The 21,312-nt window shown below is 35.8% G+C and overlaps 1 protein-coding gene across 1 annotated transcript in view; it reads left to right on the top strand.

Annotated features, from left to right (window-relative positions):
- HDAC9 (histone deacetylase 9) overlaps positions 1-21,312 on the top strand; it is a 581,469-nt gene that overhangs the window by 510,258 nt on the left and 49,899 nt on the right. Inside the window, exon 23 of the mRNA XM_067746216.1 lies at positions 14,892-14,976. Within this exon, the coding sequence (XP_067602317.1) occupies positions 14,892-14,976 (85 nt within the window). The remainder of the gene's footprint in view (positions 1-14,891; positions 14,977-21,312) is intronic.

The following is a 21,312-nucleotide window of genomic DNA, read 5'->3' as shown; positions in this document are numbered from 1 at the left end:
TGTCAGGTCTATCAATACACAGAGAAACAAAGCTAAGAGAAAGAATGATTTTTTAAATGAAAAATGGAAGAAAAATACATATGTGTTGTACATTATAATTCATTTGAAAAAAGGAAATGAAAATGTAATACTTGAAACAACATATGAAACAAAAAGTTCTTCTCTCTTTCATTGACAATATAATTTATAATCCATGGCCTGGTTTTCTGTATTTTTTTCCAGTTCAAAGGTCATCATGACTAATAGCATCACTACACTGAAGTTTGAAGTTTCATTCCCTTAGAAAAACTAATATATAAGGCATAGTGCTTGTACCTCACCATTGAAAAAAAGTGCATGCATGTCGTTTTCATAGTAGTATGTGGTAGGCTCTAGGTAAGAAAATAAAAAAGGATGTCTTTCAGGATACCAATTATTGCAATTTCAAATCCCATTTTCCTTCCAAACTCCCTTTTCAAGTGATTAATAGGGCAATTATAACTTATTATCCGGGATTTCACTTTTACAAATAACAAAATGTAGTAAAGCTTGAGCTTAAAACATTGGCAGAACATACACTGGCTTCTCAACACTGAACATGCAATTGAACTCAAATTAGGAAGGTCAAGAAGGGCTTTTTTGAGAGACTCTGCACTTTGTCAGATGTATTTATTCATGTGCAGAGGATTTAGAGTTCATAAACATTTTGCCAGTTTTTTGAATGCTATTTCTTTTCCTTGTTGTTCTTGGCCAGGCCATGTCAATACAGCAGAATGCTGCTTCATATGGCTTATTATCAGCAGAATAATATGTATTACATAACCCAAAGGGATTGTAAAATCAGCAGGAACTCTTGGCTCTGCATCTCAATGTAGATACATAGATGGGTACCACAAACTTGATTTTTTTAAAAAAACTAAGTTATCTGAGTGTTACACCCAAAATAGGCATTTCTTCTTTTTAAATATTTTTTTATCATGAAAGTGATCTAGTTAGCAAAACATCTCTTAACTATTCTTTTAAGAAATATGCACAAGGTCAGTCAAAATAATATACTATTGGATTAAAACTAATTTGAGCATGATACAGGAAATGCCTTGAGGCAACTGATATTGAAGACATACCAGAAGTCCATTTTTTTCCTTTTTGTTGGCAAAGTTCAGGACTTGGATTTATCAGTCCAGTCACTGTATGATGAATATTTTTGAACTTCTTTAACGAAGCACTTAGAAACTCCAGCTTGAGGATTGTAAGAAATTAAAAGTGACTATTGAAATGTGAAGAATCAGGTTGCTTGGACTAGCATCAGAGATACCTATGTGAATAGTCACATCGTTTGTTAGTTGTAGTAATAGAAACATCTGTGAGGTTCTCAGAGACACTGATTTTGGTAATCTGCATTTGTGCTGGCTGGCAAACAATGTCACAGTTGCTTTAAGGCCACATTTGCCTACTGTTATGCAAAGCCAATTAGCAGCACCCTGGGTTGCTTCCTCTGAAAGAAATTTTCTTAGGAGGTGAGAAAAGCTTAAGCAGTTGGCATTCCTATGGAATTTAAAATAAAAACATTGAAAAACTTAAGATAGGTAAAAGAAAGGAGACTACATATAGCACTAAGAGCCTTGAGTAGTGACTTGAGAACATGGCCATTAAAAGACCACCTGTCAAAACAGAATAAATGACTGTTTTAAGCTTGTTAGAGAAAAAAGAAATTGCCATAGACGTGGAAGCCGTTGAGATGATGCTACAGCCTCTGGTACTGAAGGTTCTGCACTTAGCATTTGAGTCTATAGCATGTCTTTTCTTGATCTCCCTCACTCTTATTAAGGTTTGGCTTCTAGGCCTTTCTTCCTTCCCTCCTTTCTCTCTCTCTCTCTCCTGTTGATTAGGCTCAGCTGCTTTTATTTGACTTGATTTCAGCAACAGTGGCTACACTTAGTGATTGTGTATGTTTATAATCTTTCCAAGATGACTTTTTGCTCTAAAGGTGCTGAAAAATCTCTCGAATTGACTTAAGTGTTGACAACCACCGCTGAGGTGAACTGTTGAGATGCTGTTGTCTGAGTTGCTCATCAGGGGTTTGTTTGTATTAGATTTTGAATGGATGAGCCATTTTACCATCTTTTTCATCCTTTAGATGATGTATGGCTGACTCCATCGGGGAACTGGTGTGAATCTGGGAAAGCTTACAAAAGCTCCTAAATAGTTGCAAGTCATGAGTCGAGAGAGGGAGAAGTGACTACAGGGAAAATGTGTGATGATCCAGAGTAATGTTTTTCATGGTCTTTTCTTAGACTTTGAAACCTATCCGCACTCTGAAAAAGTGTATGGATAATCTAAAGAGTTAAAATGTTTTGGAAAATATTATTTGAAGATATTCTCTATTGTATTGATAGATAAAGCCTATGAATTTGCATTTCTTAAAAGCCTATGAGAAGTAGAGCCAAAGTGATTGTGGAGTTTTCTGTTTATCTGTTTTAGCAAATGCCAAATAAACTAGAAGTTATCTGGATAACTCAAAACTCCATCATGCAGATCTTCTGTACTGACTGTCTTTAGGCTTTTTAGAAGGTGTTAAAAGGAATGTGGGCTGGGAACCTGGACACTTCTTAGGGTTCTGGTTACCAATAAAGGAGAGAAAGCATTTCTTTTCAGTGGTGAAGTAAACATGTTATGATATTCATTTGTCTGTCTGTTCATTCAGTAGTCTTTTATTGGACATCAATTTTATACCCGTAAGTTCTGATACAAGTAAAAGTAAAAGAAATATAAACAAAGTACTTTGGGAGTGTAATGTAGGACCCATTATTTTTAACTATAAGGATGGAGGAATATTTTAATAGAGGAAGTAACTTTTAACTTTGATCTTGAATAAAAATGATAATTTGACAAGCTGAAATCAAATCAAAGAATTTCTCTCTTGTAGTGGAGATAACATAGATAAAGACATTCAGACTTCTTGGAATTGTGGATGACTCTTTTTTGGGCTTGTTTGTTTGTGGCAGAGGAGAGGATACTTTGAGTGGAATAAAAGTGAATAATGAGATTGGATCAGTGGAATGGAATACTGTAAGGAATTAGAATTCCTGTGGACAATATGGAAGACTTGAACAAATGAGTCCCATCCTTTGTGGTAAAATAACAACAAAACAGTGTGTGCGTTTTGAATAAGGCAATCTCATGCAAGAAAACAAAAGTTTATTAAGGAAATAATTGTTAGGAACAATTTCCCCCAAATTATCAACAAACAAAATAATAGCCTCTTAGTGATATGTTAGAGCTGTCTCTCAATGGCTTGTGAGTGCTAAGTGTGTGCATCTCTGCTCAAATCTGAGTTCAGTGATATCACATTGTTAGCTTGAAATAGGCTATGGTGGGAGTATTTACACCATGGAAATCAGCAAATGCTACAAATTACAACTATTGTTTTTGACAGTCAGCTGTTAAACATTTACCACTGTACCACTGCTGCATGATATGTGAAACAGGTCTTAGCAGAAAAGTCAATATTTCAAACACAGTATAGTAAAAATCTCTTTACGTAACAAAATAATTAAGGAAAAACAGTTTAAAACATGCATATCAGCAGATTGAAATAGAGAAAACAAAAAAGCAAATGAGGGTAAGACAAACAAGAATAAAAGACAGTGAAACATGAGGAGTTACAAAACTTATTTGAAAAACAGGGACAAGGAAACAAGATTTTTTGCTTATAGGATGAATTAAGCCTTTTTTAATAACAATTGATGTCTAGACTATGGACATTACATTAGGAAACTACACATAAAGCACTGACCGCACATCTCTTAAATGTTATTGAAACTTCAGTTTAACATGCACCTTTTAATATATATAGTATTTTCCTAACTCAACTGGGTGATTTGGAATATTTTCTCATTATATTGCACATTTACACTCTTACCTCAATGTTTAAACAAAATATTGATAGTGTGAATTATCCAACTAATTGTATTCATTATCTTTCTAATAGACCACTATGCCTCCTTTTTACCTTTAAGTTCATTTTTAATTATTTAGCTAGTTATTGCCATAGATGCTTAAATATGCCATCATGTCCAAACTTTCCATAGTTAAGTACCATGGAAACTGTGGTATACTATTTGGATATGATAGTGGATAGAGGCACTTCCTCATAGTCTTCCTCCTTCCATTCATTGGCCAATATATTGTATAACCTACATTTATCTAAGCTGGGGTAGTTTTGGATAAAACTCAACTAATAGAATAATAGCCATGTAATAATCTCAGAGTCTAGCCCCGCTGTCCCTCATATTTTATTAAGGGAATTCCTTCAGTATTTCCTGTGAGCTGAATGGCCATGACTGTACCCTTTGCCTCTTGGTCCTCCTGATAGTCTCATAAGACTTGTTAGGTTTATATCACTTCTCTTGGCCAGAGATGTATCTTTATTGCTGTGAGATATCACCATTGTCTATATGAAGGTAGGTTGCAGGCAGACTCAGTCTGAACAATCGCAATAGTGTGTCAGTGTAGTAACTTGATTATCAGTAGAATCTATTCTGATTTACTTTTGTTTCCCATCTATTTGGTCAAGAATTTTAATGACTCCAAATGAGTAAAAGGGGTTATTTTGAGAATGACTCATGAATCACAATATGGATAAAATTATATCCAGGTTTACTTAAGCAATCAAATTAAACATATACAGCTAATTGCAGGCATCTCTAAGATAATTATTTCAATGAGAGCTGAGTTTTAACCACCAATCCCTCCTCACTAGGGAATCCAGAATAGTTCCTCAGCATGGAGAGTCAGGTCTTCATGGCACTCTGCTTCCCTTATCCTCTTGGTCTTGATCATCATATTCTTCCAAGGTTCCACAAGATCTTTGACTCTGACAACTGAACCTTTTCTGCATTTTTTTTCTGAGTTGCTTTGCATGTCATAGGGGACTTTCAGTTCCCTTTATAGGTGAATTTGTGGCCTGTATCTAAGAATGTAACTTGTTCTTGCTGCAAAACCTATAATCTCACTTTTTTTCTTAGATGTACCATAATATAGTAGAATAAGCATGGACTCAAGAACCAGACTTAGTTTCCCTATTCCCTTATGTCATAAAACATATTCTCTTTTTAAACTGCTTTTAATGATAAGATACAATATTCATATAGAAAACTGCATTAGACGTGAATGTACAATGCAATGAAATATCACAAATAGAACACATATATAACTATCAACCAAGTCAATAAACAGAATAATGTCAGCACCTCAGTAGATCACATACACACTTCCCCAATCAGTACTTCCTTTCTCTTTTCTGAAAGTAACCAATTTTCTGGTTTCTAACATAAGATTTTAATTTATCTGTTTTTGAGCTTTGTATACATGAAATCACATATATATATATACATATATATATGATTATATACATATATAACTTCTTTTGCTCAACATTGTGAGATTCATCCATACTTGTGCAATAAGCTATAGTTTATTCATTTTCATCATTATATAGTATTAGATTCCATAAAAAGACTTTCCAGGACAATGTCATGGTTTATTTATCTATCCTACTTTTAATGAGTAGAGGGAATTTTTCTAGTTTGGGGGCTGTTGTAAACAGTACTGTGATAGACATTTTATAAATGTTTTTTGGTACATTTGTACACACATTTCTGTTGAGTATATATCTAAAAGTAGTATTGCTGAGTCATGGGGTATGCATGCATTTAATCTTTGTAGATAATACCAAACTGCTTTCCATAGGGGTTGTCACAATTCATACTCTATCAGCAGCATATGACTATTTCCATTGTTCTGTGTCCTTCCAAAACTTGGTATTAGCAGTCTTTTAAAATTTTGGACATTTTTGTTATGTGTGTAGTAGAATATCATCATGGCTTTGCTCTTCCAGAATACTAATTAACTAAAACAGCTCTTCATCTATTTATTATTTGTACATACCATTTTTGAAGCACCTATTCAAGTTTTTGTTTACTTTCAGATGGACATTTTCTTACTTATTTGAGCAGTTCTTTTTTTTTAAATAAATTTATTATATTTATTTATTTTTGGCTGTGCTGGGTCTTCGTAGCTGTGCGGTCTTTCTTTAGTTGCAGAGTGCGGGGGCTACTCTTCGTTGTGGTGCACGGTCTTCTTATTGCAGTGGCTTCTCTTGTTGCAGAGCATGTGCTCTAAGCACACGAGCTTCAGTAGTTGTGGCACATGGGCTCAGTAGTTGTGGCTCACAGGCTCCAGAGTGCAGGCTCAGTAGTTGTGGTGCACGGGCTTAGTTGCTCCGCAGCATGTGGGATCTTCCCGGACCAGGGCTTGAACCCTTGTCCCCTGCATTGGCAAACGGATTCTTAACCACTGTGCCACCAGGGAAGCCCTGAGCAGTTCTTTATAGATTCTGTTGTTGGTTTCATATGTTGAAATACCTTGTCTGTCTTTTTACCCTCTTAATCATGTCCTTTGATAAATAAAAAATAATTTTCAATGTAGTAATTTATCAATCATTTCCTTTGGGATTAGTTCTTTTTGTATTCTGTTTAAATATTCTTTCTGTATACCCAAAATCATGAAAATATTCTCTCTATTCTCTTCTTAAAGATTTTTGACTTGAACATTCAGATGTGCAGTTCTTCAGGAATTGCATATGTATATGGCATAATTTAGAAGTCAAGTTTTTTTTAATGTGGATATATAGTTGATCAAGTACCATTTATTGAAAAGGCCATTCATTCCTTATGGCTCAGCAGTGGTATCTTTATCCATATATACATGGAGACTCTAGTCTTTTCTGCAGGTCTCATTATCCTTGAGACATTATCAGACTGTCTTCACTTACATAGTGTTATAAGCAATCTTGATATCTAGTAAAACAAATCTCCCAGTTTGTTTTTCTTCAAGACAGTCTTGGTTACATTTGTCCCCTTTGTGTTTTCATATACAATTTTAGAATCACCTTGTGCAATTTCACAAGACACATATAAATGGATTTAGTTCACCAATAAAAGCAAAGATTATCACATAGTAATAAAAAGTACTGTTTAAAGGGACACTTTCTGTGATATAGTGATAAAGTTTGAATATAAAAAATGAAGAAAAGGGACTTCCCTGGTGGCACAGTGCTTAAGAATCCGCCTGCCAATGCAGGGGACACAAGTTCGATCTCTGGTCCGGGAGGATCCCACATGCCCTGGGAGGATACCACATGCCACGGAGCAGCTAAGCCCGTGCGCCACAACTACTGAAGCCCGTGTGCCACAACTGCTGAAGCCCACGTGCCTAGAGCCGATGCTCCACAACAAGAGAAGCCCCTGCAGTGAGAAGTCCGCACACCACAATGAAGAGTAGCCCCTGCTTGCCGCAACTAGAGAAAGCCCATGCACAGCAATGACGACCCAATGCAGCCAAAGATAAAATAATTAATTAATTAATTTTAAAAAAATTAATGAATAAAAAATTAAACTACATTAACTTACTGAATGAAAGCTTACATGGCTCCATCAGTATCACTTTAGTGGATGTTAAGACAAAAAAAGAACTAGAGTTAGAGATGCTTCATAGTGGTAAAATATTCTATTAACTGGTAGGATAAAACAACTTAAAATTGTGTTTTAATAACACAGCTTCAAAACATAACAAGAAAAAGTTGAATGAAACAAATGGAAAAAATAGTTAACACCACAATCATAGTGACAGACTTTAAGACACCTCTTTCAGCAGCTGATAGAGAAAGAAGACAGTAAAAAAGGGGGGTATGTATAAGACTTAAACACCTTAATAAACCTGCTCTAATTGAAATAAATAATAGGCTTTACCCAGTAACTGCAGAATATCATTCTTTTCAAGGACACATGTAAAGTTTTCAAAAATAGACCATATTTGGGGGTATAAAGCAAGTTTCAGTAAGTTTCAGCTAATGGATTTCAAACAGAGTATAATCTCTCATAGTGAAACTAAACTAGAATCTATATTATATAACAAATGGAAAGATATCCCATGTTCATGGATTGGAAGACTTAATATTGTAAAAATGCCCTTACTACCCAAAGTAATCAAGAGATTCAATTACAATTCCTATCAAAATCCCAATACTTTAGCATTTTTTACAGAAATAGAAAAAAAATTCTAAAATTCATATGGAATCACAAAGGACCACAAATAAAAAAGCAATATTGAGAAAGAAGAATGAAGTTGGAAGCATCATATGTCCTGATTTCAAAATATATTACAAAGCTACAGTAATCAAAACAGTAGGGTACTGCCATAAAAACAGACATACAGACCAAGGGAACAGAATAGAAAGTACAGAAATAAATCTACACATATATGGTCAACTGATCTTCAAAAGAGTGCTAAGAATACAAAATAGAGAAGGGATAATCTCTTGAACAAATAGTATCGGGAAAACTAGATATCCACTTGTAAAAGAATGAAGCTGTACCCTTATCTTATACCATGCACAAAAATAAATGAGTAAGTAGTTAAATACTTTAACATAAGACCTCAAACTATAAAAATCCTTAAAAAAAAAATAAGGGTAAACTTTTATGACTTTGGTCTCAGCATTAATTTCATGGATATGACACCAAAAGCATTGGCAACAAAACAGAATAAACTAGTGGGACGACATCAAACTGAAAAGCTTCTGAACAACAAAGAAGACATTCAACAGAGTAAAAAGGCAATCTATGGAATGGGAGATAATATGTCCAAACCATATATCTGATAAGGTGTTCATCTCCAAAATATATAAGGAACTCTTAACAGCTCAGTAGTAAAATATAGTAAACCTGATTTTAAAATGGGCTAAGGACTTAAATAGACATTTCTCCAAAGAAGACATACAAATGGCCAACAGGTATATGAGAAATGCTTAGCATCACTAATCATCAGGGAAATGTAAATCAAAACCACAATGAGATATCACTTCACATCTGTCAGAATGTCAGGATGACGATTATTTAAAAAACAAACAAAAAAAAACCCCAAAGACAAGAAGTGTTGGCAAGGACGTGTAGAAATTAGAATGCTTGCATTCTGTTGGTGGGGATACAAAATGGTGCGACTGCTATGTAAAACAGTATAGAGGGCTCTCAAAAAATTAAATATAGAACTACCATGTGATCCAGCAGTCCCACTTTTGGGTATTTATCCAAAAGAATCAAAATCAGGATCTCAAAGAGATATTAGCACTATGAATACTGAAGCCCTATTCACCATAGCCAAGATGTGCACACCAGCTAAATGTTCACTGACAGATGAATGGATAAGAAAATGGTATATACATACAATGGAATAGTATTCAGTCTTTAAAAGGAAGGAAATTCTGCAATATGCAACAACTTGGATAAACCTTGAAGACATTATGCTAAGTGAAATAATCCAGTTGCAGAAAGACAAATACTGTATGATTCCACTTATATAAGGTATATAAAATAATCAAATTCATAGAATCAAAGAGTGGAATGGTGGTTGTCAGCAGATGAGGAGAGGGAGAATTGGGGAGTTACTAATCAATGGACATAGTGTTTCAGTCAAGCAAGATGAATAAGCTCTAGAGAACTGCTCTATAACATTGTACCTATAGTCATTAATAGTGTACTGTACACTTAAAAAATCTGTTTAAGTAGTTAGATCTCATGTTCAGTGTTCTTACTACAATAAAATTAAATTAAAAAATAAAACAAAATACCAGTGATGTAAAATAAAAAGATTGAAGTATAAAACAAAACTTTAAAAAGTGGTTGTATAATTTGAAATAAAAAGATAATTGGAAAATCTCATATATTTGGAGATTTCAAAATACAATCTCTTATGTGTCAAAGAAATCACAGTAAATTTAGTATTTTGAGCTGAATAATTATGAAAATATGAAATATCAAAAAAAGTGTAATATGTATAAGCTGAATTTGGAAACACATGTAAAGCTTTAAATGTATATACTAGAATAGAAGAAAGTTTAAAATTACAGATAGAAACACACAACTTAAGAAATTAGGAAATCAAAGCTACAAATTAAACATGAAGTGAGTGACTTAAATATAAAGAAACAATGAAATAAAAATAAGTATATAATATATAAGAATTAAAAAATCAAATTTTAGTTCTTTGAAATAATTAACAAAATTGATAGCACTCTAGAAAGACTGATTGAAAGAAAAGTCCTACATTACCAGCACTCTGAATGAAAAAAAGACTTTACCACAGATTTTAGTGTATTAAAATGATTACAAGAGAATATTAAAAAAAAAAACTTCATGTAAAAGAAAATTGAAATTTTATTTGAAATGGAAAAATTCTTGTAAAAATAAACTGAATCAAAAAGACAGAAAATTTGAATGCTACCATAATTAACAAAATTGAATCTTCAATACCAGATATACCAACAGAAAACACCAGGCCCATATAGCTTCAGCAGTGAATTCTGCTAATAATTTATACTGTTTTAGAGTAAAGGGGAAGATGGGAAGAGAACACTTCATAAATGATTTTTGAGGCTAGTATACTATTGACACCCAAGCTCAAAAGAACATTATAAGAAAAGAATATTACAGGAAAATACTGCTCATAAGCATAGCAGTTAAAACCCTAAACAAAATATTAGCAGTTCATCATTATCTTAAAAACCCATAATATAATTGTGTTTAGGCCAAGAATGTAGGATATTAACTTTCCAAAATAAGTTGTTATAATTCACCACATTAAGAGAATGAAGAAGAAATATAACCATTTCAATAGATGTTTAAAAATTTGTTGATAAATTAGACACTCAATTATGAACTACTTTTGATAAACTGGGAATAACTTATTAGCTTGATAAAGGATATCTACAAACATCCTATAGTATGCATCAGATTTAAAAGTGAAACATGAGAATTTTTCTTTGAAATAAAAAACATGACAAAGATATTCACTCTTAGTGCTTCATTTTAACATTACACTGGTGGTCCTAGACAGTGCAATAGGGTAAGAAAAAGAAATTTTAAAATATAAAGATTGGAGTGGAATAAATAAATCTCTCATTATTCACAGAAGATATGATTATATAAAGTCTATACAAAATTATTTGTTTATACATCATTGGAATTAATAAATTAGTTTAACAAAATGGATGGTTAATTTTAAAATCAATTAAAAATCTATTATTTTGATTTAAAAATGAATTATCTCTGTTGTTTTCCTGATTCTTTTAGTCTAAAAACATGCCCTGATTATGGCAGACAGCCAAGTGGAAGAACATATTCCATGTAGGTCTGTTAGCTATGGCGAGCCAAATAAAGCCTATCTCCCCATGTTTTCTTTCAATTAATCATTCCTCCATTCATTCAACATTTTTTTTAAATGCCTATTATATACCAGGCTCTATCTTTGCCTTTAAATTGCTCACAACAAAATAGAGAATGACACACATGGCTGACTACAATATAATGTGTAGAGTAATAAACAAGAGAATTTGTGTGGAAAGGAGACAAAGAGTGGAAGCAGTTTGCTCTATCAGAGGATTTTAGAAAAGATTTCAGAGCAGGCAGTGTTTGTGTTAGTCCTTGAATGATTTAGTAAGGTTTCACCAATTCAAAGAAGGATAGGGAAAATACAATTCAGAGAGAACAGAATAAATAAAGGTATAAGAGTATGCCAAGTATACTTGGCATATTTGGGAAACATAATATAAAAGCTAAGAGTACTTAGTAGATCCTTTGCTTGGTTGATGTGTGCATCTGTCCTCTTGTATCTGTTATATTTTGCAAAATATGTTTAGCTTTTTTTTTCTGTTCTTTTCTCAATCATGAAAATAATAGAGATGATTTTCATGTCTCATAAGTACAAAGTGAGTTTTAAAACTTCTTCTCAAGCTTCTCCAAGGATACCCTTGCCTTTTTCCATAAGTGCATCTTAGCCAACTAAAGTGATTTTTGATGATTTAAATGATCTGATTCTAAAGAATCTGAAAATTATTTATTCACAACATGATAATGGCCCCAACTTTTATGGTGTTTTAAAATAGCTATAGTACTTAGAAATTACATGGTATATGCAATTTAACAAACATCTGAATTGTATCAATAGGGTATTGCAACTTTCTGTAAAAGATGTAGAAAAGTAAATATCCCTATACTGAGTCTGAAAATTTATATAAAGAATTGCAGTAAGTAATGATTGCATTTAAGCTTTAGATATAGGAAACCTAGATGAGAGCTTCAAATGTCAAGAAGTTGTGTTAAAATCATCTAGTGTATCTTATAACTCTGTTATTACTTGATGGAATTGTGCAAAAAGACGGTGTGATGGGTGTGTGATATTTCCTACATCTGCATCTGTTTGATCTTAGTATAACTTTTGCATGCAGAAGTTCTCTGGTTTGCATAAATTATTTCCTTATTTATCTTTTAATAACTCTTACTAACGTTGATTAGCCTTATTGCCAGTGTTTTTGCTACATCTTATCGGCCAAACTAGATATATAACACAGCTTTACTGTATATTCTTATTTTTTGCTCCAAAGTTATAAAATTTGACTATGTTTAATATTACTTTATTACAGTTAGTTACTAGATTTTATTAATAATGACCAATACTCATAAATATTTATTAAACAGATGCTTCAGTCAGATGTTTTTAGTGCTTATAACTGTGAATTATTAAATCAACAAACTCGTTTAGAAAAGACAACTCAATTCTGTGGTCCCTCTATACAAGGTTTTAATATTATGAAAACAGACTAAATGCTGCTTGCCTTCTTGCCAACTGAGAGTATTACCCATTACCTTCTCAGCAGAGCTACTAGAGAAAAAATAAAGAACCTACATTGAGAACTTTCTGAATTCAGCTCTGTCTGTGTGTATACACTCAAAATGAAACAAATTGGGGCAATTTACTGAAGGTTAAATCCTCTAAATGACATTCACCTAAAATATGCAGGGAAATGGTTTGGGAGGCTTAAATTATCAATGTAATTGCCTTAATTCTCTAGGTTGCTTTCACAAGTAGACACAACTTTATCGTATCTAACTGACAATTCCAAATTGGAGGTTTAGGGTTGTTTGTATTTTTACTCTCAACACTCTGCATCAAGTTTACTTTCTACATAACCCAGGTCCTAAAAATAGCCCATGGACCTAATGTGAGAGTGTTCCAGAAGTGAGGTTTTTACATTAATGATGTGCCTGTAGCTTTCTTTCCAGTAGCTAGCACCTTTCCATTTGTCAGCATTTTACCCTGAAGTCTCAGGAAAGCTTGTTTAAGAACTAAATATGCTCATACTACGTTGTGCTTTTATTCTTAAGTATTCGAACATAGAGTGATATTTCAGAACATTTTGTTAATAAAGTCTACCTAATTTCTATTAAATTTTTTCTCTAAGCCCTGAGAGAGAAGTGAAAGGAAAGATTATTTATGAGCAAGGTAGCTCAGTCCTAATTCTTGAGTAAGAGTTTTCCAAGTAACCTTCCGTTTATGATTCAGCAATTCCTCTGAGTTAAGAGGGTGTTACTAGGATAACATATTTTTGAAGATACTATCTGAAATACCAGATTTTAAAAAAATGATTTTTAACAAATTTTAAGAGTTTAAGATTGCAGAACCTTTCACTGACACTGTGGGTTTTTTTTTTTTCCTCTTGCCAAACTGTACTGCAAGTAAACCTTTTGATGTTTTAAATGTTTTTCTTTGGCAGCTAAGAAAAACACTCTGGAAAGTTATATTTAGTGAATTTACCCATGTATAAATATCCCTGAGCTAGTCTGTTATCCTATGGCATCTGGAAGAAAGGTGCTATTGTTTTAGATTTCATGATTAAAGTATAGAATAATCAATTCAGAGAGACCCTGGGGGGAAGATTCACTCACACATGCTGTGGAAACTTGGAATCCCTGAGTTTTTTAGTTTTTTTCTGCAGATGAAGAGACATAGATGGGTTCATGTTTTAGCACAGTGTCTAGTGACATTGTTTCCCGTTCTTGCCATATAATAGTTTGGCCTATTTGAGACTACTAACTTTAAATTTTATAAGAAAACTTTTTTGTTGTTGTTAATCCCTTTTTACTATTACTTTCCTCGCTTTCTGGGTCACAATAGCTGGACAGCTATTTTGTTTGCAAGTGCTCTGCTATGCAGTTTGTCCTGCTCCACACGAAGCCACATCACCAACGTATTCCCAGGGATGCATCATCAGATTTAGTTCTGCCAGAACACTCCATAAATTATTTAAAGCTCTTCTTCATTTCTTGCAAAACAATGTTTGCTGAGCTTCCCCATGAAAAATCAGTGTAATTCCAGAAGATCAGGATAGATTTGCAAGACAGGAATTTGTCCTGTGCTTCCACATGGCTATCTGCATAGATGTGAATACAGTGGAAGTTAAATGAAAATGTACAGTTATTTTACTTCTGGTTTTATTTGAGCATTTTCTCTACTACTTATTCAATAGCAGTTGAATAAGAGCAGCTATGTCTCGTGGCGTTCTGCTGTGAAGTGTCCAAAAGTGTAAGGTAGTTAGGTGTAAAAACACCACAAAAGTATGGATAATAGACTGCCCACCTTCTGTCTACTTCAACTTCCCTGAGGTTTCGTTTGCAGGGCCCAGCTGCATATACAGACATGATGGAATTTGGTTTGTCAGGAACCTACAAAAATTACACAAATAACTCGGATTTTTAATGAATAATACACAGACATGCACCTGCTTCAGGGACTTCATAGATTAGTTTTGTGACCAGTAGAAAATCCCCTTGGAATTCAATTACATTGCTGCAAAACAGAAAATAAAACTGGCTACACTTTTGGAACTGGTATCAGCAAAATGTTAAGTAGTTCTTGGAGCAGGCTTTTTTTTAGGTTGTTTCAATTTGGTGTGCTTCTGTGAAACTTATTATAAAGTCATAATGTTCTGCTCATATCATTATTTACCATTCTTGCAGCTGGAGCCACTTGCAGAAGATATTCTCCAACAAACTCCGAATATGAATGCTGTTATTTCTTTACAGAAGATCATTGAAATTCAAAGTATGTCTTTAAATTTTTTTTAATATTTCTAATAAGGTACTAATTAAGCTTATATTGAGAATTAGAGCACATGAAAAATATATTTGAGCTTCTCAAATACAAGGAATATATTTAAAGTAATTATAATTTCCACATATTACGTATCCATACCTAAATGTGTTTTGTTGCCTTGCTGTTAATGTGGCAATCTTATCTCACACTGGTAACGAAATTCAGAGACTCTAGATTTAGAACCTTGTTTTTCTCATATTTTCCAAAAGTGTTTGGATTTTTTTCCATTACTGCCACTAAGTATCTACTCAGAGCTATGAAATTAACATAGAAATTGTGATTATATTGTCCAGTCTTAACTGAGGTAAGTTATCTCCTAGTGATGTTGGAATTCACCAGTTATTTACTGGTTTTAAGTTTGTCAATAGAGGAAAAAGTTCACGAGAAAGCCTACTAGAAAATCCAACTGAACGAAAAGGAAAAGTCAGAGACCTTTTTACTATCCCAGTTCCTTTCACATCACTGTTACTTTCTCAGGAATTACTCTTTTTTAGATGATAACATGCATGAGTGTTCACGCACGCACGCGCATACACACACACACACACACACACACACACACACACACACACACACACACACACACACACACACACACACACACACACACACACACACTGAAAGCAAGCACAAATTGACATGAAAGTCAGCATGAATGGGAAAACCAAATGGCAAAATTAAGTGTGAAGGAGGATCAGAAAACCCTTAGCTTTGCTACTCTTTTGTAGAAGCATTTTTTAACACCGCTGGAGAAGCCACCTTCCATCTATCTCTGAGTCCTTGTCTTTGCTTGCTCAGTAGTAATTTGGAGATATGGTTGTGACTGGGGTTCTGTTATCCATTCATCTGGTGCTTATGCAATCTAATCTAATACTTCATTAAGGTGACCAGCAGCATAAAAAATATCTACTTTTTACACATACGATTCTTTTTTTTCCTGAGTATTGTTTTCCCATTATATACACAGACTATTAAAAATTATTGTCCCTATGTATATTATGATCACATCACTTTCAATAAGCATTCTTAAAATACTTATTACATGTTGATACATGATAACTTGAGCACTTATCAAGGCAAGGCACAGAAGAGGAATAAGGCAGTTTCTAGCACTAGGGAGTTTACACTCCAGTGAGTGAGAGGCACTAAAATAGATCATTTCAATAGAAGTCACAACACGCACTGAGATCATGGACAAGAAACAGTCATTTTCTTAAGTCCTTTGCAGCCAGAAGGAGAAGTACTGCAAAGTGAGGAGGGTTCACGGAAGGTTTGAGGAAGGCTCCTTGGCAGTGATAGGGCCTGACCTTGGTCTTAAGGTCTTATTACTGACCAGGGTTCTTGGCCTCCTTAATCAATAGAAATTGATCAGGGACCAGACAAGAAATTCAGGCTAGGCTTTATTGGGGCCCCTGCTGCAGCAGCCCGGAGCAAAAACAAACAACAGATTCCTTTGTTTGCTAGCTGGCTGAGGAGGGGGCGTAAGCTTCCTCTTTATATGAGGTTGAGGTTAAGGTTGTGTCCAGGGGTCGGGCCAGAGGGGTGGCTTAGGTGTTTTGCCCGCCCCTTACGTGGTGTTGTGTGCAGGGAGCGTGCGCAGTACGCTGCTTTTGCTGCTGACCCCCTGCTTTTGCTCCAGGCTCTTCAAAAGTGGCTCTTGGGTTTTTTGGTCCCTTTGTATCTTTTGTCCAGAATTGCCCCAACTGGGCATGCAGGCAGTTATTTTTAGTCCCATATAGTTTCTTTGTATTTTGTTGCTTGAAGAGAGGTGTGTCCAGGTGCAAGCGTTACAGCAGTGCAGCAAAGGGTCCCAGGTCCCAGTTTGTCTCAGTCTGAACAGGATTTTGGCCAGATGAAGAAAGAGTGAATGTTCTGAAGGAAATAACGGAAGCAAAAGACTCAATTTTCACATAGGTGTAAAAATTCATGGTTTATATATGTCTTTAGAAACCATGCTGTTGTCTGTTGCATTGGATCTAACTTGCCAGTAATGACTTTCCACTGCATGATGGTTTTCCTTTCACCACTGACATTTTAGAGTGACTTGTACAGTCTACTTTAGCCAAACAAACCTGTTTGACTCTTGAAAAGGATTCACTGAACTATCAAAATTGGCTGGATAAGAATTCTGCCCCTGTGGATTGTGAATCTCTGTCTTTTGCTCCAAAATGCATTTCAAACACCCAACACTGACCATTTCCCCCATTTAAAAATCTATTTCTGGGGCTTCCCTTGTGGTGCACTGGTTAAGAATCTGCCTGCCAAGTCAGGGGACATGGGTTTGAGCCCTGGTCTGGGAAGATCCCACATGCCACGGAGCAACTAAGCCCGTGTGCCACAACTACTGAGCCTGCACTCTAGAGCCTGCACACCACAACTATTGAAGCCTGTGTGCCACAACTACTGAAGCCCTCGCACCTAGAGCCCGTGCTCGCAACAAGAGAAGCCACCGCAATGAGAAGCCCACACACCACAACGAAGAGTAGCCCCCACTCGCCGCAACTAAAGAAAGCCTGCGTGCAGCAGCGAAGACCCAGTGCAGCCAAAGATAAAATAAATAAATTTTTTAAAAAATCTATTTCCTCCTAAACTCATATTGAAGATTCCACCCAGAGCTTGTTAATCCAGTACTTCTGTAAAGTCTCCGCACTAACGTGAAGATTTTAAGTGGTATTTTTATTTAAAATTTTTCTATTATTTGAGTTTTTGTATGTTTTATGGTCTTTCGATCATGGTTCCTTAATTATATGATAATTATCAAGAGGATGGAACTGTGTCTTCTCACCCCCACTTGTACCTGCAGGCAGGGTTGGTACCAGAGACGAGGTTTGAAGTGCATGGAAACCTGGGAATTGAGTGAGAGTTGGAAGATTTGAGCAGGATTGATTCGAGTAACTCTTCAAGGCCCTAGGGAACCAAAACTTGCATCAAAGAGAGCTTCTGAAGAAGAATGCCTCCTTCTGAGTCATGGATACAGTATATGGTATAGTGGGTACTGTTGTTGGCTACTCAGTAACTATGTGTTCCTCATGTCTACTCAGAAGAAGCCTGGTTTCACACATGAATCCTTGCCACCAGATACAGTACAGATCAGGGGAAGATGAACTTATGCCCAGCTCCAAAGGAGCTGTTCTTAGTCCAAGGCTAAACTTGTCAACCCTCTTACCAGTGATTAGTTAAGGAGTGGGTACTTGACCAATTCTGGCCGGGGAGAAGCAGGGCTGGCTTCATGGGCTTTCAACCAGTGTAGTCACACAGGCCCCACACTTAGAAGGGCCCTACACATGGTTTAATGCTGTTACTCTTGCTGCCTTAAAATTCTCACTAATTTGTATTTTGTGACCAGGAGCCCACATTTCATTTTGCACTGAGCCTTGCTAATTATGTAGCCAGTCCTGATGAAAATCAAGGTGCTGGTGATGCAAAAAAATATTTACCAAAAAAGACTGAGAGTAGCATCACCACAAGGAGAACTCAAGTTGTGGTTGAGAAGGAACTGAATGGTGGGTTGAGGTTGTAAAAGGGAAGATAAACACAAGATTACAGTGATCTCTCACCAGTTGGGACATAGGGTGAAAATCTGTACAGAGAAAGTGCTTCAGTACTGTGGCGTTGACCACTGTGTGGTACATTTTTGTGTGTTTCTCTGAATTGTGTGTCTTTGGGGCTACTCTTTTTTTTTTTTTTTAAACATCTTTATTGGAGTATAATTGCTCTACAATGATATGTTAGTTTCTGCTTTATAACAAAGTGAATCAGCCATACATATACATATATCCCCATATCTCCTCCCTCCCACCCTCCTTATCCCACCCCTCTAGGTGGTCACAAAACACGGAGCTGATCTCCCTGTTTGCTAAGTGGCTGCTTCCCACTAGCTATCTATTTTACATTTGGTAGTGTATATATGTCAGTGCCACTCTCTTACTTCATCCCAGCTTACCCTTCCCCATCCCTGTGTCCTCAAGTCCATTCTCTACGTCTGCATCTTTATTCCTGTCCTGCCCGTAGCGTCTTAGGAACTATTTTTTTTTGTTTTGTATATACTCCATATATATGTGTTAGCATAAGGTATTTGTTTTTCTCTTTCTGACTTACTTCACGCTGTATGACAGACTCTAGGTCCATCCACCTCACTACAAATAACTCAATTTCATTTCTTTTTATGGCTGAGTAATATTCCATTGTATATATGTGCCACATCTTCTTTACCCATGCATCTGTCAGTGGATATTTAGGTTGCTTCCATGTCCTGGCTATTGTAAATAGAGCTGCAATGAACATGGTGGTACATGACTGTTTTTGAATTATGGTTTTCTCAGGGTATATGCCCAGTAGTGGGATTGCTGGGTCATATGGTGATTCTCTTTTTATTTGGGGCTACTCATCCAGGTTAAAGAAACAGAAAGGGATTGTATAAAGTCTACAAAGCAATAAAAGAAAGTGGCATTTCAGAGTAACAAACTTCATAATGGCTTGGAAAATCAAAATTGTGGGTACCTGACTTAACAAACAATGCTATATTTCCTTAAAAACGATAAAATTGAACTCTCAATTTTATTTTCCTCTGTTTTATAACACACTTCCATTTCACATGCTCGTGTAGAACTCCAGGCCCTTGATTAGGCTCCCCATTTTGCCTTTGGCAGGGAAGGTAGTCAGGACTCACTAAAACTTTGTGGATCCTAGTGCAAAATGAAGATGTGTAAATGCTTCCCTGTTAAAAATTATTAATAATTTCAAGAAGATGCCAGCCGAGCATAGAACCAAGCCTGAGAGCCCTTCTGAACATGGGGTCCTTTGCAACTGCACAGGTTGCCTGTTTATGAAGCCTGCCTTGAAGGTAGCCTTTGTTTAACAGAGGAACCCTCTCTTCACATGTCTCTGAGTGTCAACCAGGTGCCTCCTTTCAACTTAAGGAGGTGTTCGAATTTCAGCTCACCCCCTAGTCCAGGTTCTGAAGGATTCTTTTGTGCCAGGGTGTGGGACTACTGTACCAGAAAAGTATGTAAATGTTGAAAAACAGGCCTTGTAGCACGTGGGAAACATTCAGGCAGGTTCCTAGATATCCTTGTCCCAAGGCAGACGGCAAGGTGCTGACAGGCCTTATGTGTATTTCTTTGAGAACTGAGCCCCACAGCTGAGGGTATGCAGGTGCTGGAGGCTGTGATTAGCATTGGCCCTTTGCCTGGCCACATGTATGTGAGTATTTTGCAGCAGGATCATCCCTGTTGTCCTGTTCTTGTTTATATTACTTATTTAGCTGAGAAGAAAAGGCCTTACAAGGCAACAGCAGGGCACCTATTTCTCCTGACAGGTAAAGACCCCCACCCCTGACAGGTCAGGGGCTGGTTTCATCTTCAGATGGTGGGTGTATACAAAGATCAACCATCTCTGAAATAACAAAAGGGAGGTATGGACAAGAAGCTTCATGTTTGCACATGCTGTTCACTCTGCTGACAAAGTCTTCTGCCTCATCCCTATTAAGTTTTCAAGACTTAGCTCAGATGTTCTCTCTTTTGGGAAGCCATCTATGAATCCCCATTCATCCCTATTCTAGATTAGGTGCATTTCCTGGGTGCTTTCATGGCAGAGATTGTTTTTGCTGATGTTCTTTGCTTTTAATCGCTGTGTCCTCTGCACAGTTCTGGAATGTTGTAGGTGCTCTGCAAATGTTCGTTGAATGAATGAATCAGCCAGTATGTCAGTATTTGCCACACTCTTTTTTCCTTAGCCTAGATTGACTTTTCAACTAAGGTTATACTTCTTGGTTAGGTCATACAGAACAAGAGATTAAGAAGTGCAGGAAAAATCTGTATGAGAGCCCATTTCTTCACTCTCTTTCACAACCCACAATGATGAATCATTTCTAAGTTAGAAAGAACATGAACTGCTTGTGAGCTACCATTTCCATCGCCAAGTTTGGAGATGGCAGTTCTAAGAGTTGACTGGCCAGCTGTAATCACCAGCAAGCAATGCCAGGTAAAAGTCAGCCCAGAGTAGGATAAAGGACCCTCATATGTATATAGGCTTTCCCGAAACCCATCCTAACAACTCACAGTCCGTTGAACTCTTACCTTTTTCTGCATAGTACGGTGAGAAGCAAGATTCCCAAATGTCATGTTTCACACTAGTCCTGGCCCGTGATAACATTTTCACTGATTTTGAAGGGAAGAACCATGAAGTGAGTTTTCCACAAAACTAAATTTATTTAGTTTGAAAGACTATAATTTTAAGTTTGAAAAACATATAATGAATGATGTTGATATTGATCTATGAAACCTC

Source organism: Pseudorca crassidens, chromosome 8 (assembly GCF_039906515.1).
Source record: "Pseudorca crassidens isolate mPseCra1 chromosome 8, mPseCra1.hap1, whole genome shotgun sequence".
Classification (NCBI taxonomy): Eukaryota; Metazoa; Chordata; class Mammalia; order Artiodactyla; family Delphinidae; genus Pseudorca; species Pseudorca crassidens.
This window is presented reverse-complemented; position numbering and strand designations above follow the sequence as displayed.